At 42.5% G+C, this 17,356-nt stretch overlaps 1 protein-coding gene across 4 annotated transcripts in view; it reads right to left on the bottom strand.

Moving 5' to 3' along the window:
- The window catches only part of LOC130294632 (uncharacterized), a 181,529-nt gene that overhangs the window by 52,334 nt on the left and 111,839 nt on the right, over positions 1-17,356 (bottom strand). For 3 of the 4 annotated variants that reach the window (XM_056544782.1, XM_056544781.1, XM_056544784.1), the window contains 2 exons: positions 7,853-7,888; positions 3,022-3,144 (listed from right to left, as the gene is read on the bottom strand). In XM_056544782.1, the coding sequence (XP_056400757.1) occupies positions 3,022-3,144; positions 7,853-7,888 (159 nt within the window). Of the gene's footprint in view, positions 1-3,021; positions 3,145-7,852; positions 7,889-9,950; positions 10,114-17,356 lie in introns of those variants that run through there. The other variant, XM_056544783.1, reaches the window with a different exon arrangement.

The raw sequence follows: 17,356 nt of genomic DNA on the forward strand, positions 1-17,356 counted from the left end.
AAAAAAAAAAATATTGGGCACAGCACTACCAAAAGGTTCCCTACCCCTGGCCTATAGCAACCAATCAGATCGCTTTTATTTTGCAGCAGCCTTGTTAAAATTTAAAGAAGAGATCTGATTGGTTGCTATGGGCACCTGGTCGACTTTTCCTCTGCACAGGTTTTGATACATAAAGGTGCATCTTACCCTTTTGTGTTTTATTTCTGTGCTACTTCTGGTAGAACAAATTGATAAGGAGACAGAGATTTCATTTAATTTGTAGGTCTTTACTGGGCTTCAAATTACATGGATAATACAGGATCATCTACCTTCCATTACTTTCACTATTATTGCATACATTTTGCAGGTGTTTCTGGATCCACCCAAATACTTCTGCTAAAAGATTAGCCGCTTCAGTGTTCTGGCAATTCTCTGACATCTTAACCTGCAGGTCTCTGAGATTATACTCTATAGATGTGTTTTGGCCACAGCTGTCATCCTGATTGTGGACAAATTATTCCACTCCACTGATATGTCTTTTTGAAATGGTTTTACAACTGCATTTTCTATCCTCTATTGCTTTGTACTGTACGAGCAATCACCAATCGCACATTCAAGAGGTAGTCACCTGAAATGGTTTTCACTTCACAGGTGTGCTGGGGTGGAGGAGGTGTGATGGTGTGGGGGTGCTTTGCTGGTGACACTGTTGGGGATTTATTCAAAATTGAAGGCATATTGAACCAGCATGGCTACCACAGCATCTTGCAGCGGCATGCTATTCCATCCGGTTTGCGTTAGTTGGACCATCATTTATTTTTCAACAGGACAATGACCCCAAACACACCTCCAGGCTGTGTAAGGGCTATTTGACCAAGAAGGAGAGTGATGGGGTGCTGCCCCAGATGACCTGGCCTCCACAGTCACCGGACCTGAACCCAATCGAGATGGTTTGGGGTGAGCTAGACCGCAGAGTGAAGGCAAAAGGGCCAACAAGTGCTAAGCATCTCTGGGAACTCCTTCAAGACTGTTGGAAGACCATTTCAGGTGACTACCTCTTGAAGCTCATCAAGAGAATGCCAAGAGTGTGCAAAGCAGTAATCAAAGCAAAAGGTGGCTACTTTGAAGAACCTAGAATGTGACATATTTTCAGTTGTTTCACACTTTTTTTTTATGTATATAATTCCACATGTGTTAATAGTTTTGAGGCCTTCAGTGTGAATCTACAATTTCATAGTTATGAAAATAAAGAAAACTGAATGAGAAGGTGTTTCCAAACTTTTGGTCTGTACTGTAGGTAGACAGAAAAAAGATACAGGGGTCACAATATGGCAATGAAAAGATTTTTTAAAGCTGTAAAACATAACGTTTTAAGAGATTATATAAATTAAATATCACAAATCTCCATTCCCCCCCCTCTCACCAATGTCAACCTTGTCCTCCCCCCTGTCCATCCCTGTCACCCATGTCCATCCCCCTATTCACCCCTCTTTTATCCCCCCCCCCCCCTTGTCCACCCTCCTGTCATCCCTATTTACCCCCCATATCTCCTGTGTCCACCCTCCTGTCATCCATGTTCACCCCCCAGTCTACATCTGTCACCCATGTCCAACCCCTATTCACCCCTCTGTCCCTTTGTCACCCCAGTCCACCCCTCTCTTAACCGCTTGTCACCCTTGTCCACCCCTCTGACTCCCATTTCCACCCTCCTGTCATCCATGTCCACCTTGGCCATCCTCTATCCACCCCTCTGTCATCCCTGTCCATCCCTGATTGTCCACATCCTTGTCACCCATTTTCACCCCTCTGTCACCCCTGTAAAAAAACAGATAAAAGCCGCAAAAATAGAGACAGAAAGACTCATTGCCAAAGAGAGTAAAACTAACCCCAAAATGTTCTTTAGCTATATAAATGGCAAAAAAAAAAGAAAAAAAAATGAAAGTGTAGGCCCTTTAAAAAAAAAAAAAAAAATGAAGAAATTATAAACAGGGATCAGGAAAAAGCAAATATATTAAACAAATTCTTCTCCACTGTATTCACCGAGGAAATGAAATGCCAGGTGAAATACAGCGAGATAAGGTAAACTCTCCAGTACAGGTCACCTGTCTAACCCAGTGTCAGGATCCGGGTACTGAGAGGATACTGGATCCTCTGTGTCAGTGGTGTGATGACGTGGGCCGTACCAGGGGAACGGAGTCTAAGGGGTTACTGGTAATCACCAGAGCCCGCCGTAAAGCGGGATGGACTTGCTGCGGCAGGTAACCCCCAGGTCGTTCCACCCGATAGCGACTCAACCCCGACTGACGGCTGAGATAGGCGCGGTACAAGGGATTAGGCAAGAGCAAGGTCGGACGTAGCAGAAGGTCAGGGCAGGCAGCAAGGATCGTAGTCAGGGGCAACGGCAGGAGGTCTGGAACACTGGCTTGGGACATACAAGGAACGCTTTCACTGTTACAATGGCAACAAGATCCGGCAATACAGGGAAGGGGAAGTGAGGTAATATAGACCAGTGCACAGGTGAAATCCCTAATTTGGGCCAGGCGCCAATCAGAGGCGCACTGGCCCTTTAAATCGCAGAGAGCCAGCGTGCCCTAGGGAGCTGGGACTGGTAAGCAGGCTGGGAAGCAAACCGCGACGCGGCGCGTCCCGCATTGCGGATCGCATCCCTGATAGAGACACTAACGCAGCGCTCCCGGTCAGCAGGTCTGACCGGGGCGCTGCGAGCAGGTAAACGCTGCAGGTAAGCGGGGACCCGGAGCGCTCGGCGTAACACCCAGGAAGAAGTACAGTCCCGCCTACAAAAAAAATATATATAGACAAATCACTAGGACTCTGCTGCACATAATGTGGTTGGTTACTATGTCCTGATGACAGCCCTAGAGCGTGATGTGCATGATCATCAAGGAGGGGGCCCCCTCCATGTCCATTTTGCTTGGGGCCCCCAAATTCCTTCAAAGGCCCTGCCTGCCAGCCGTGAAAGGGTAAATCAAAAAATAAATAAATAAAAAAAACTATGTTAAATGACACCAGACGACTGAAACCTACCTTGTACATCTGATTTGAAAGTGATAATAGACTGTTCTGGGTAAGCAGTCAGAGGACAGTTCTCGAAATTCTTGATTACTACAAATAGGGACTTAACCCCTATGAATCCCTTTTCCACAGAATCTGTAATCAGGAAAAAAAAAAAAAATTATGAAATTAAAGTTTGAATTAATTCCCTACAATATTTTCTTCAATAAGCGTGCTGAAACAAAGGAAAAATGTCCAGCACCGCTTGATGCCGACGTAAAAGCTCCCAATCTTTATTCAAATCTTAGAGACATGACACGATGTGCAAAAAACAGGTAGCTGATGTGTTCGATCAGTGTCCCTCCCTTAGTCCAGTTCTTTGCACATTGTGTTATGTCTCTAAGATTCGAATAATGATTGGAAGCTTTTAAGTCAGAGCCAAGCTGTGCTAGACATTTTTTTATAACACACACACACACACACACACACACACTATGATGATGGTCCACATCAGTCTGTGCCACAGCGGGCTATAGGGGTGAGCTCATTTGGACTTTTCTTTTTCAATAAGCATTGTTGTGCTTTGCATGGGAACTGACCAAATAAACTAGACAGATCAACATAACATGCCAAAAGTTGTTTCCTACAAGGTATATTTCTCGCATATGCACAAGATATCTTTACCCCCATCAATCAGTAGAAGGGTTCCCAAGACTTCTATCTAAATAGAGCAGCTTACTGCAACGCTAGACCTTTATAACTGACAAACAGCCAAAAACATGGTATTTTCTCCTCCTATTTGCTTACTTATTTGTTAGGAACTCCTGCTTTTCCTTTTGGTCTGTTGATTTCTTATGGTAAATGTATGTGTGTTGGACCTTTTACAGCTTATGCACTCAAGAATTATGGATTTGTGTAGGAGCCTTATATATAGTGCATAGGACCTAGTTAGGTCCTACTTGAGAGATTAGGAAAGACTTTCCCAAAGCATCTACCAGAATAGGAACCAATCCTACCTCCCACATGTTCTACAAAGTTTGGAAGACACACAGCTCATGCTAAGCAGTCAGATTGCCAAGGTAAGAGATGAGTGTGCCGAGCCTGGCAAACTTGCCATCACTCAGAACTTGAGGGGTGAAAGTGGCTTGCCAAGCATTCAAACTTTACCATGCTCAGCTCACACAAGCCTGGCATCAGCACTATTTTTTTTTTAGCAGAAGGGATAAGAAACACATGGTGTTTTGGTGCCTAAATAATAAGGAATTGCTGGAAACACTGAGACGATGTCAGGCTAGCCCAGCACACCTAGCAGCAGTACAGTAAACAGCAAGCTGAGTGAAGCATTTTGCAGTGGGCTGACCTCAGATAGTGACCCGTCACCTGTATAATGATGTCCAGTTTGTGCACTACAAATCCCAGCAGTGTCACTGCAAAGTGAGCCAATAAAAGCTATCACATTACAATACCTAGCAAGTTGAGCAAAGCAGTGGGCTGACCTGTATTTTTAACATAAATATGCATTAAAAGCCTTGTTACGTGTATTTTCTGTGTAAAATTAAACATACAGCCTTTCTACCTGGGTTTAACAAATACACATTGAAGGACCCCCCACGATATAAAACCCCTGAAGGATTGGAAATAAGTTTTAGATCGTGCTGGGGCCCCCCGCGATTCCCTTTTTTGGAGCCCTGGTGTGCTAGCACAGGAGCACGTCCCGACCCCTGCCTATAGCGGAGGCCGCCACACCCCCTCCATATACTGTAGTTCTAGGGGAGAGCCATTCAGCAATCTTCTAACAACAACAACTTTAGGGGAAGCCCCCCAAAAAGGTACCCTAAACTAAAAAAAAAAAAAAAAAAAAAGTAGTGCATGATTGTGCTGACAGAAACCACTGCGTTTTAATAGTTAACTACGAGCCAGAGTCCTGATGGTGTTTCGCTGGCAACCCAGCATCAGAGGACTGGCGGCAAGTCAATTTTAACCATTGTGGTACACACACACACACACACACACCGTGTAATCAATTGTCACTACACTATTTTCTATTTTAAATGATAATAAAAGTTATCTTTTAATAATTTTGGGGGGGGGGGGGGTTCTAGTTAAGGGTACCCCTTTGGGGGCTTCCCCTAAAGTTTTTGTTATTAGTTATTGCCCTGCAACCCCCTGGGGTTTGTTGTTATTTATTTTTATATTCGGCAATCTTCGGCTCTATCATAGAACTATATGGAGGGGGCGTGGCGGCTTCTGCTTCAGGTGGGGGTCGTGACGTGCTCCAAAGCTAGCGCACTGGGGCTCCAAACAGGAGATCGCAGGTGGCCCCAGCGCTTGGACCCCCGTGAGCTAAAACTTGTCCCCTATACAAAAGATAGGGGATACATTTTTGTTCATGAGACTTGGCCTTTAGGTGTAGGGTATTTGCTACTGCATATTTTCCTACCCATTGAAGTCAATGTATAGCAAAATCAGTTGCAGAAAATATGCAGCAAAATATGACATATGTGACCCTACCCTAAAAGTGTTCTACACTTGTTTTGAGGCTTATTGCATTGCTGGTTTGCAGAGAATCTATTTGCTGCTAACTAAGCCTTTTAGAAGAGTTTATCAAGCCCATCTAGCTCTCTCTGGACTCTAGAGGTTACCATACAACACCCTGTGAGTTCCATACACAAGCCTCGGCAACCTGACTGCCAAGCATGGGCTGCTTCTCTCCATGGCAAACTTTGCAGATCAACTCTGGAGGTTGGCCAGGATGAAAAAATATGGGTAATGTCTTCCAAATATTGTGCCCCATCTGTCCACAGGGTGTGAACGTGCAGGTCAGCTTTACTTCAATGTAACTGAGCTACCATACCCAGCTCAATGTATAAGTGGATGTGGCTGTTTTTGATGTGCATAAACAGTTATACACCTTAAAGGGGTACTCCAGTGCTTAGACATCTTATCCCCTATCCAAAGGATAGGGGATAAGATGCTTGATCGTGGGGTCCCGCCGCTGGGGACCCCCGTGATCTTGCACACCGCACCCCATTGAAATCACGCTCCAGGGACTGATTTTAACAGGTTTCAGCGTGCAAGATAACTGTGGTCCTTTGGATAGGGGATAAGATGTCTAAGCGCTGGAGTACCCCTTTAAAAACAGCTGTGTTTTTATCTTTATACTTTATTTTATTTATCCAGCTTTCAGAAAACACAATTCAGGAGAAGTAAGAAGCAAATACAATTAATTCATATTCTTTTTATAGACAGCCATTGAAGTTGGAGGAAAAGGTTAAAATGCAAATACCAAAAAGAGTTCTAGAGGACCTGTGGCCTATCAACAAAAATATTGTATTTTTATTGTTAAATAGCTTAGGGTATCCTGATCACACCCTTTTTACAGTTTCTTGATAAGCCCTTCTGTTCCTGGGATATGTGGGTTCATAGTTTGACAATTCAGGGAATCAGATGGGCGGGAACTTAATTTTATAATATAAATGACAGGTGATGGGTGGGATTATACAGTCAGGGGGTGTGAATGTTACACATTTAGGGCAAGTATGCCTAATACACCCCACCTCCCCTAACTATAAAAGTACGTCCATCACCTGATCACTCCATTATTAAAATTAAGTTCACGTCACCATTTGACTGATTCCCTGAATTGTCAGACAAACTATAAACCTTTATATCTCGGGAACAGAAGGGCGTATCAACTGTAAAAAGGTGTGTAATCAGGGTGCGCTAAGCTATTTAATGACTATGCAATAAAAATTAAAAATAATAATAATAAGCTGGCCACAAGTCCTCTTTAAAGTGTTAGTCCCATACTTAAAACCCACATGATCTTCAGCTCCAGTGTTGGGAGTCTTGCATACATTGTGCTTTTAAAAAAAAAAAAAAAAAAAAAAAAAAAAAAAAGAAAAGTCGGCCACCCTAAATATAGGTCATTATGCCAACGAGTTCTGCACTGTGCAAGGTTTGCCTCCTGTAGGGGAAAAACCATTGTCCCACATGTTGAAATCCTGAGAATAATAAATATTTCATAAATAAGACATTTATCAATGTCCGAGAAGCCAGAGATACATCAGCTGTGGGAGAATGGTACAGTGTGCATTTCTCTCCTACACAGGTTTGTGGATGTCAGGAGGAAAGAACAGAGGGCGAGTGGTCCATAGCACCAACCATTGGCCACATACGATAGCAACCAATCAGATCACTTCTTTCATTTTGCAGAGGCCTTGTTAAAAATGAAAGTAGTAATCTGATTGGTTGCTATGGGCAACTCAGCAACTTTCCTCTGCACAGGTTTTGCTAAATCTCCCCCTATATTCTTAATCAGCTGAGTGTGTCATGATTCCTACTTACATTATTTGCTAGACATTATTGCACAAGATGGGCCGCATGTTACAGAGAACTGTCATAATTATGACATTCTCAGGATTTCCATATACGGAACATTTTGTTTCCCTACAGGAGATAAACATTTCGCAATGCAGCACTCTTACTAGAGATGAGCGAACTTACAGTAAATTCGATTCGTCACGAACTTATCAGCTCGGCAGTTAATGGCTTTTCCTGCGTAAATTAGTTCAGCCTTCAGGTGCTCCCGTGGGCTGGAAAAGGTGGATACATTCCTAGGAAAGAGTCTCCTAGGACTGTATCCACCTTTTCCAGCCCACTGGAAAGCTGAACTAATTTATGCAGGAAAAGTCATCAACTGCCGAGCCGAGAAGTTCGTGACGAATCGAATTTACTGTAAGTTCGCTCATCTCTAACTCATACCATACCCTAATAGTTTTTCTTCTTGATCAGCCAGTTTTAGAAAGTTTTTTTTTTTTAATCTTTCTTGATAAACTTAAATAGCATGTAATTTCTAACGTACCTGTTAGTCGTGTAAATCCAGACATCTTGTAAAAATCTAAAAGATAATAACAGAGTTAATTTGCTGCTATTATGTTTTCCTGCACTTCCCTTTACTTTTGCCACAAACAAAGCTGGCCATGGACATAGATATTGTTAAAAAAAAAAAAAAGCCCGTTTATGGGCATGAAGGTAACACGGCTATGGGATCACGTAAAACACTATATCCCATACAGAGCTACAGTGTGGAGCAGAATGCAAGACAATCCTACCAGTAAACCCTGTGTGTAAATAGGTGCCACATCTACTTTCACACAAGTTGAAATGGTTTTTGCATTGAAACTATTAAGGTCTCTTCATAAATATGGTGTTCTTGATTAATGTCATTTTTTTTTCAATGCAGTTACTCTATTAACTACAGTGATCCCTCAACTTACAATGGCCTCAACATACACTAGTCTTTTCTGGACCATTGTAACTTGAAACCAGACTCAACATACTGGCCCTCATTTACTATTCTAAACCCGACCTCTTTTGTCGGGTTTTTTTGTTGCATCTTTGTCTGCGCCATGTCGCAGACATCGTGCGCCAGTCTGCGACACGATGCAACATTTTTTCCCCGACGGACCCGATGTGCATTCTCCCAAACCCGAAAAATGGGCGTAACCCGACATTTCTGAGCTTTCCCACCCGAATTTGTTGTATTGTTGTGGATTTTTTCCCCCGACAGCTCAGAGGAGTTGGAAACCAAAACCAACAAAACCCAAGTGCGACAAACAGGATGCGACATAAATACCAGGGGAAAAAAGTAGTCGGGTAAGAAAGCAACATAGACTTACAACCCAATTTTCTTAGTAAATGAGGGCCACAATGTACAGACAGGCCAGATCTGTGATACCTGTCACAACTGGAGAAACTGACCAATCAGAATGGGCATTTTACTGGTAAATCACCTGTATTACTGAAGTGCATGCACTGACTGATGTCTGGTAGCGCCCCCTACAGTACAGGGAGGAAATACATTTTCTGTACTACTCCTTACCTGTACCAGGGTTAGCTGCTCCTTTTGGACACCAAGTAAGGGTGGCTCCATTTGGGACACTGTGTGTACTGTATAGGACCCTGAAGAAGCTCCTGTCCTCTACATAAACCATTGTTTCCCAACCGGGGTGTCTCCAGCTGTTGCAAAACTACAACTCCCAGCATGCCCGGACAGCCAACGGCTGTCCGGGCATGCTGGGAGTTGTAGTTTTGCAATAGCTGGACACAGGCTGGTTGGGAAACACTGACAGACAGTGATTTACAGCTCCCAGCAGATCTTTCTTACTTTTATATGTACGATCTTGCTTTCTCTCTATTAGTTATCTACTTATTTTTCTTTTAATCCTTACTTTTTCCCTATTTTTGGATGACATTTTGGGGCTTCAGAACCAATTACCAGGTTTCCATAGAGTAATGGTCTCAACATACAATGGTTGTCCTGGAACCAATTAATATTGACACTTGAGGGACCACTGTATATATTTTCTTAATGTGCTAAATAATCTATTAAAATTACTACTTTATGTCAAGTGAAGAGATATCAAGTTGAATCAGCAAAACAAACATGTCCTGTCCATACGCATTAGAAAGGAGTTGGCCATGCCAAATCGGTTGAATTTCACTAGCCGTACCCTTACATGATCACTGATCGAATCACAGAAACAGAAGCCGTCTGGTAATGTGAAAGGGGTTAGAAAGTCTAAAAACAAGCACATGGTGCCACGTTCTAAAGAGACTCAAACAGAGATACAAAACCATTTCAAAGACTCAAACTTTCGACCAGCTACAATGATTATCCAGAAAAACCTACCAAAATTTCAAAGAGCTTGACTACTCATCCAGGGTTAAATAATAACCCGGAGAAACAAAAACAGAACTTCAGGCCTCACTTGCCTCAGTTCAGATCAACGTGTATGATAACTCAAGAAAGACACTAGACAAAAATGTCCTCCATATGAGAGTTACAAGCGGCAAACCGCTACTGACAAAAACAACACAAAAGCTTGTCTCATATTTGCCCAAAACATCTCGAAAAGTCATAATACTTGCGGAATAATATTCTGTGGATCTTCTCTTACCTTAAATCTGTCAGGTTGGATGGAGAAGCCGGTGCTGATAGTCTTTCTACACAGAACCCTGTGAAATTCTTTGGACAGCTGCTATTCCTGAACAGCATACAAGTGTCTAGATGGAGAGATACCTTCTCTTTTATAGGTTAAAGACTTTCTGAGTAATGGGCGTTTCCAGCAATTACCTCATTGTGCCTTTACAATACACCCAAACATTACCGAGCAGTGTTGAGCAAACCTGCGTGTCACATTCCCACCTTAATGGTATGTAACTCGCACAGATAGAAATGTATAGCAAGGAATCCTGTCAGAAACTGCTCTTGTGTAAGCCTCGTTGCTTAATGCAGACTTAAAAATAGAAAATAAGTTTAAAAACAAGAAGTGAAAAATATTCAGAAATAAAAAGTTATATTCGCAGTCAATGTTTCGGGTCAAATGTAATTTTCTTTTCATTTGTCTAGGACACGTTATGTATAAGTTTTATTCAGTTTTTTTTACATTTTAGATCAATTACCTATGTTACTGTGGGTATGATATCCTACCTTTGTGTTGTTTGATTATAAGAAGCATTCTGCTTTCTCCCTTATTAGCATTAGCATGGTGAGAGTTAATGACCACCCTACTCCCCTTCTTACCAGGTGGCCTCAAGTCTCATAGGGTTATTGTAATGTCCATTTTTCTGTGTTTTGGTATTTTCTTCTTTGGGGCCTATTCAGATATGCTGTTTATGTCTGAACGGTTTCTCTGCTAACTTCTCTCTGGTAATGTGAGAGTTAATGCTTCAAGCCCTTCAGCACTTGGAGGGTATAAAAGGCCTCCTCAGGTACAGCTCTGGGCTGGTTATTTCTCCTGTTACTCTGACCATGGTTCTTTATGCACCGTTGTCTGTGGAGGAAAAGGAAATACTAGTGGAGAGGTGGCTGGACATGAACCTAGACAATTCTTTGAACATGCCACAAGCCATTAGAGGATATACCGTATTTTTCGCCGTATAAGACGCACTTTTTCTTCCCCAAAACTGGGGGGGAAAAGTTGGTGCGTCTTATAGGGCGAATACACACACCTATCGCGGCGGTCCCTGCGGCCATCAACGGCCGGGATCCACGGCTAATACAGGACATCACCGATCGCGATGATGCCCTGTATTAACCCTTTAGACGCGGCGATCAAAGCTGACCGCCGCGTCTGAAGCGAAAATAACACTAACCCGGCTGTTCAGTCGGGCTGTTTGGGACCGCCGCGGTGAAATCGCGGCATTACGAACAGCTTACAGGACACCGGGAGCGACCTTACCTGCCTTCTCGGTGTGTGCTCCGTGCCGGGATCCCCTGCATGGCCGGCGCTCTCCTTCGACGTCATCACGTCATCGCGCACGCCATCCCGTCATCCAATAGGAGCGGCGTGCTTAGCGATGTGATGACGGCGACGTGATGGCGGCGACGGAGAGCGTGGATCCCGGGGAAGAAGATGTCCGGAGCGACGGGGATACCCCGGGGACGCAGCGACAGCGATGGAGCGACATCCAGGGCAGCGGTGACGGGTCCAGAGCGGCGGGGACACGTGAGTATTACCTCCTTTACCAGTGGTCTTCAACCTGCGGACCTCCAGATGTTGCAAAACTACAACTCCCAGCATGCCCGGACAGCCGTTGGCTGTCCGGGCATGCTGGGAGTTGTAGTTTTGCAACATCTGGAGGTCCGCAGGTTGAAGATCATTGTTGGGTGCAGAATCTTTTTTTCTAGATTTTGCACCTTTAACCCCTTAAGGACTCAGGGTTTTTCCGTTTTTGCACTTTCGTTTTTTCCTCCTTACCTTTTAAAAATCATAACCCTTTCAATTTTCCACCTAAAAATCCATATTATGGCTTATTTTTTGCGTCATCAATTCTACTTTGCAGTGACATTAGTAATTTTACCCAAAAATGCACGGCGAAACGGAAAAAAAATCATTGTGCGACAAAATCGAAGAAAAAACGCCATTTTGTAACTTTTGGGGGCTTCCGTTTCTACGCAGTGCATATTTCGGTAACAATTACACCTTATCATTATTCTGTAGGTCCATACGGTTAAAATGATACCCTACTTATATAGGTTTGATTTTGTCGTACTTCTGGAAAAAATCATAACTACATGCAGGAAAATTTATACGTTTAAAAATGTCATCTTCTGACCCCTATAACTTTTTTATTTTTCCACATACAGTGCAGTATTCGGACTAATTTTTTGCGCCGTGATCTGAAGTTTTTATCGGTATGATTTTTGTTTTGATCTGACTTTTTGAACACTTTTTATTCATTTTTTAATGGTATAAAAAGTGACCAAAAATGCGCTCTTTTGGACTTTGGAATTTTTTTGCGCATACGCCATTGACCGTGCGGTTTAATTAATGATATATTTTTATAGTTCGGACATTTACGCACGCGGCGATACCACATATGTTTATTTATTTTATTTTTTTACACTGTTTTATTTTTTTTATGGGAAAAGGGGGGTGATTCAAACTTTTATTAGGGAAGGGGTTAAATGACCTTTATTAACACTTTTTTTTTACTTTTTTTTTGCAGTGTTATAGGTCCCATAGGGACCTATAACACTGCACACACTGATCTCCTATGCTGATCACAGGCATGTATTAACACGCCTGTGATCAGTGTTATTGGCGCTTGACTGCTCCTGCTGGATCTCAGGCACGGAGCAGTCATTCGTCGATCGGACACCGAGGAGGCAGGTAAGAGCCCTCCCGGTGTCCTGCAAGCTGTTCGGGACGCCGCGATTTCACTGCGGCGGTCCCGAACAGCCCGACTGAGCAGCCGGGTCACTTTCACTTTAGAAGCGGCGGTCAGATTTGACCGCCGCTTCTAAAGGGTTAATATCACACATTGCCGCGATCGGCGATTTGTGGTATTAGCCGCAGGTCCTGGCCGTTGATGAGCGCCGGGACCGACGCTATATGATGCAGGATCGTAGCGCGATCCCGCTTCATATCGCGGGAGCCGGCGCAGGACGTAAATATACGTCCTGCGTCGTTAAGGGGTTAAAATAGGGTGCGTCTTATATGCCGATGCGTCCTATAGGGTGAAAAATACGGTACATGTTTCAAGATCCTACCAATAACTGAAAGTTCAATGGGGCAATACATGAAAAATGTCATGCAAATTTGGGCCCTTTTTTGGAACATGTTTGGCTCACCAAAAACTGGCAATCTCCCAAGTTAACCTTGGTATGAAGTAAGCCATAATATGCACCAGAAAATGACAGGAGATATTTTAAAAATACTTTGGAGATAAGCTTGATCGGTAAGTCATGCTTTTATCTAAAAAAATGTGTTAGATAATAGGTGGTGCCAATAGGAAGACTGACTGCGGTGAGCTTCTCCATGAGGGACCCCCCAATCTAAAATGAGGTTGTCTAAATTAAATAAGTTCCTAGAGAAAAGAAGGTCCCACCATCATTACAGACAGGGATTCTTTACTGCTTTAAAGCGGTGAGAATATAAAACTCTGCCACAAAGTGCTGTGAGGGTTTACCTATTGAACATATTCAAGAGGGCCCTGGATGCCTTTATTGGAAGATATGGTATTAAAGCTATGGTTAATAGATTTCTGGAGGTGGAAATGTTGATCCAGGGATTTAGTTAGAGGCGGGAAGGAATTTTATGCCTTCATCTGGATTAGAGATGAGCGAATTTACAGTAAATTCGATTCGTCACGAACTTCTCGGCTCGGCAGTTGATGTCTTTTCCTGCATAAATTAGTTCAGCTTTCCGGTGCTCCGGTGGGCTGGAAAAGGTGGATACAGTCCTAGGAGACTCTTTCCTAGTACTGTATCCACCTTTTCCAGCCCACCGGAGCACCTGAAGGCTGAACTCATTTACGCAGGAAAAGTCATCAACTGCCGAGCCAAGAAGTTCGCGACGAATAGAATTTACTGTAAGTTCGCTCATCTCTAATCTGGATCAACACAGTAGGGTAAGTGGTGTCTCCAGCTTTCAAATTTTGGGGGGGCACACTGGGGGCCAGGACAAAAGTAGGGGGGGCAATTATAACCACACCACATTTATACATTGCACGAGCAAATTATATCCAAGCCAAGGGCAGCATCGGGGGACCATGAAGATCTCATTGACTTCAAAGGCAGCTTCAGCAGGTGTCTACGTGAAGAAGAAGTGACATGTCACTTATTTTTTGGCCAGTTCCCTGTCAAACATTAACATAAGTAATATATGTGTAGATAGAAGCGTGCTGGCACTACCTGTATTGTGTGGTTCACAAAAAATAAGTTCGTCCTATAATCCGGACTCTAAAGTATCAGACAGCACAGGCTTGCAATAATGTGGTGCTCATGTAATATAGGTAAAGACAGTTCATCCAATCGCAATGATGTAGAAAAATTACAGGCAACTCACCAATCTTTTGCAAGACTTCATGCTTTAATTCCAGGGTGTGCAGGCAAAGCGGCTCCATGCCGCACCAGTGAGCTAGATGCTAGTGCGAACAATGACCTGTATACTGAGACTAATATTACAAATAATATCAGTATACAAGGAGGAATATTATCACCATACATATTACCATCATACTGTAACTGACCAAATCCTGTATACTGAGACCAATATTACCAATAACACCAGCATACAGGGAGGAAATATTGTCATCATACATATTATGGTCATACTGTTACTGACACCAATATTACTGATAATGCCAGTACAAAAAAATAAAAATGGTCAGCACCTCCAGACAAAAGGTGCTTACTGTTAGTTGTGTGCGCTACTAGCAAAAACAAATAATACTGCCACACCATGACCACGACTACCATTGTGACTGACTAATGACCGACTAACACCAATTGTTACTGTATAAAATTCATTTTACAAATACCAATACTCCCACATACACTGGCCTTATAGTGGTAGATACCAGCTGTACACATCACAGTGTGTATTATCCCTGTACTGTGACATCACTGTGTATTATCCATGTGCTGTGACATCACTGTGTGTATTATCCCTGTACTCTGACATCACTTTGTATTATCCCTGTACTGTGACATCACTGTGTATTATCCATGTGCTGTGACATCACTGTGTGTATTATCCCTGTACTGTGACATCACTGTGTATTATCCCTGTACTGTGACATCACTGTGTGTATTATCCCTGTACTGTGACATCACTGTGTGTATTATCCCTGTACTGTGACATCACTGTGTGTATTATCCCTGTACTGTGACATCACTGTGTGTATTATCCCTGTACTGTGACATCACTGTGTGTATTATCCCTGTACTGTGACATCACTGTGTGTATTATCCCTGTACTGTGACATCACTGTGTGTATTATCCCTGTACTGTGACATCACTGTGTGTATTATCCCTGTACTGTGACATCACTGTGTATTATCCCTGTACTGTGACATCACTGTGTGTATTATCCCTGTACTGTGACATCACTGTGTATTATCCCTGTACTGTGACATCACTGTGTATTATCCCTGTACTGTGACATCACTGTGTGTATTATCCCTGTACTGTGACATCACTGTATATATTAAGCCTGTATACCCTAATGTCACTGTACATATTTACCTTGCACTGCGAGTGACAATACAGGGTAAATATGCACAGTGAAATCACAGTTCAGAGTTAATATAAACAGTAATGTCTCTGTACAGGGACAATAAACAGTTTTGCCACTACAGGGTTAATAAACGCAGTGTTGTCACAGTAGAGGGTAACTATACAGTGATGTCATTGTACCGGGAAAATATACACAGTGAAGTCAGCATTCAAGAATAATAAACTGTGATGTCACTACAGGGTTGTTATACACAGTGACATCAAATTACAGGATGAAGCGCAGTGATGTCACAGTTTATTATGAAGCGCAGTGATGTCACAGTTTATTATGAAGCGCAGTGATGTCACAGTTTATTATGAAGCGCAGTGATGTCACAGTTTATTATGATGCGCAGTGATGTCACAGTTTATTATGAAGCGCAGTGATGTAACAGTTTATTATGAAGCACAGTGATGTCACAGTTTATTATGAAGCACAGTGATGTCACAGTTTATTATGAAGCACAGTGATGTCACAGTTTATTATGAAGCGCAGTGATGTCACAGTTTATTATGAAGCGCAGTGATGTCACAGTTTATTATGAAGCGCAGTGATGTCACAGTTTATTATGAAGCACAGTGATGTCACAGTTTATTATGAAGCACAGTGACGTGTCAGTTTATTATGAAGCACAGTGACGTGTCAGTTTATTATGAAGCACAGTGATGTCACAGTTTATTATGAAGCACAGTGATGTCACAGTTTATTATGAAGCACAGTGATGTCACAGTTTATTATAAAGCACAGTGATGTCACAGTTTATTATAAAGCACAGTGATGTCACAGTTTATTCTGAAGCACAGTGATGTCACAGTTTATTGTGAAGCGCAGTGATGTCCCAGTTTATTATGAAGCGCAGTGACGTCACAGTTTATTATGAAGCACAGTGACGTGTCAGTTTATTATGAAGCGCAGTGATGTCACAGTTTATTATGAAGCACAGTGACGTGTCAGTTTATTATGAAGCACAGTGATGTCACAGTTTATTATGAAGCGCAGTGATGTCCCAGTTTATTATGAAGCACAGTGACGTGTCAGTTTATTATGAAGCGCAGTGATGTCACAGTTTATTATGAAGCACAGTGACGTGTCAGTTTATTATGAAGCACAGTGATGTCACAGTTTATTATGAAGCACAGTGATGTCACAGTTTATTATGAAGCACAGTGATGTCACAGTTTATTATGAAGCACAGCGATGTGACAGTTTATTATGAAGCAGTGATGTCAGTTTATTATGAAGCACAGTGATGTCACAGTTTATTATGAAGCACAGTGATGTCACAGTTTATTATAAAGCACAGTGATGTCACAGTTTATTATGAAGCGCAGTGATGTTCCAGTTTATTATGAAGCGCAGTGATGTCAGTTTATTATGAAGCACAGTGATGTCACAGTTTATTATGAAGCACAGTGATGTCAGTTTATTATGAAGCACAGTGATGTCACAGTTTATTATGAAGCACAGTGATGTCACAGTTTATTGTGAAGCGCAGCGATGTCACAGTTTATGATGAAGCGCAGCGATGTCACAGTTTATGATGAAGCGCAGCGATGTCACAGTTTATGATGAAGCGCAGCGATGTCACAGTTTATGATGAAGCGCAGCGATGTCACAGTTTATGATGAAGCGCAGCGATGTCACAGTTTATGATGAAGCGCAGCGATGTCACAGTTTATGATGAAGCGCAGCGATGTCACAGTTTATTATGAAGCGCAGCGATGTCACAGTTTATTATGAAGCACAGTGATGTCACAGTTTATTATGAAGCACAGTGATGTCAGTTTATTATGAAGCA

Source organism: Hyla sarda, chromosome 10 (assembly GCF_029499605.1).
Source record: "Hyla sarda isolate aHylSar1 chromosome 10, aHylSar1.hap1, whole genome shotgun sequence".
Classification (NCBI taxonomy): domain Eukaryota; kingdom Metazoa; phylum Chordata; class Amphibia; order Anura; family Hylidae; genus Hyla; species Hyla sarda.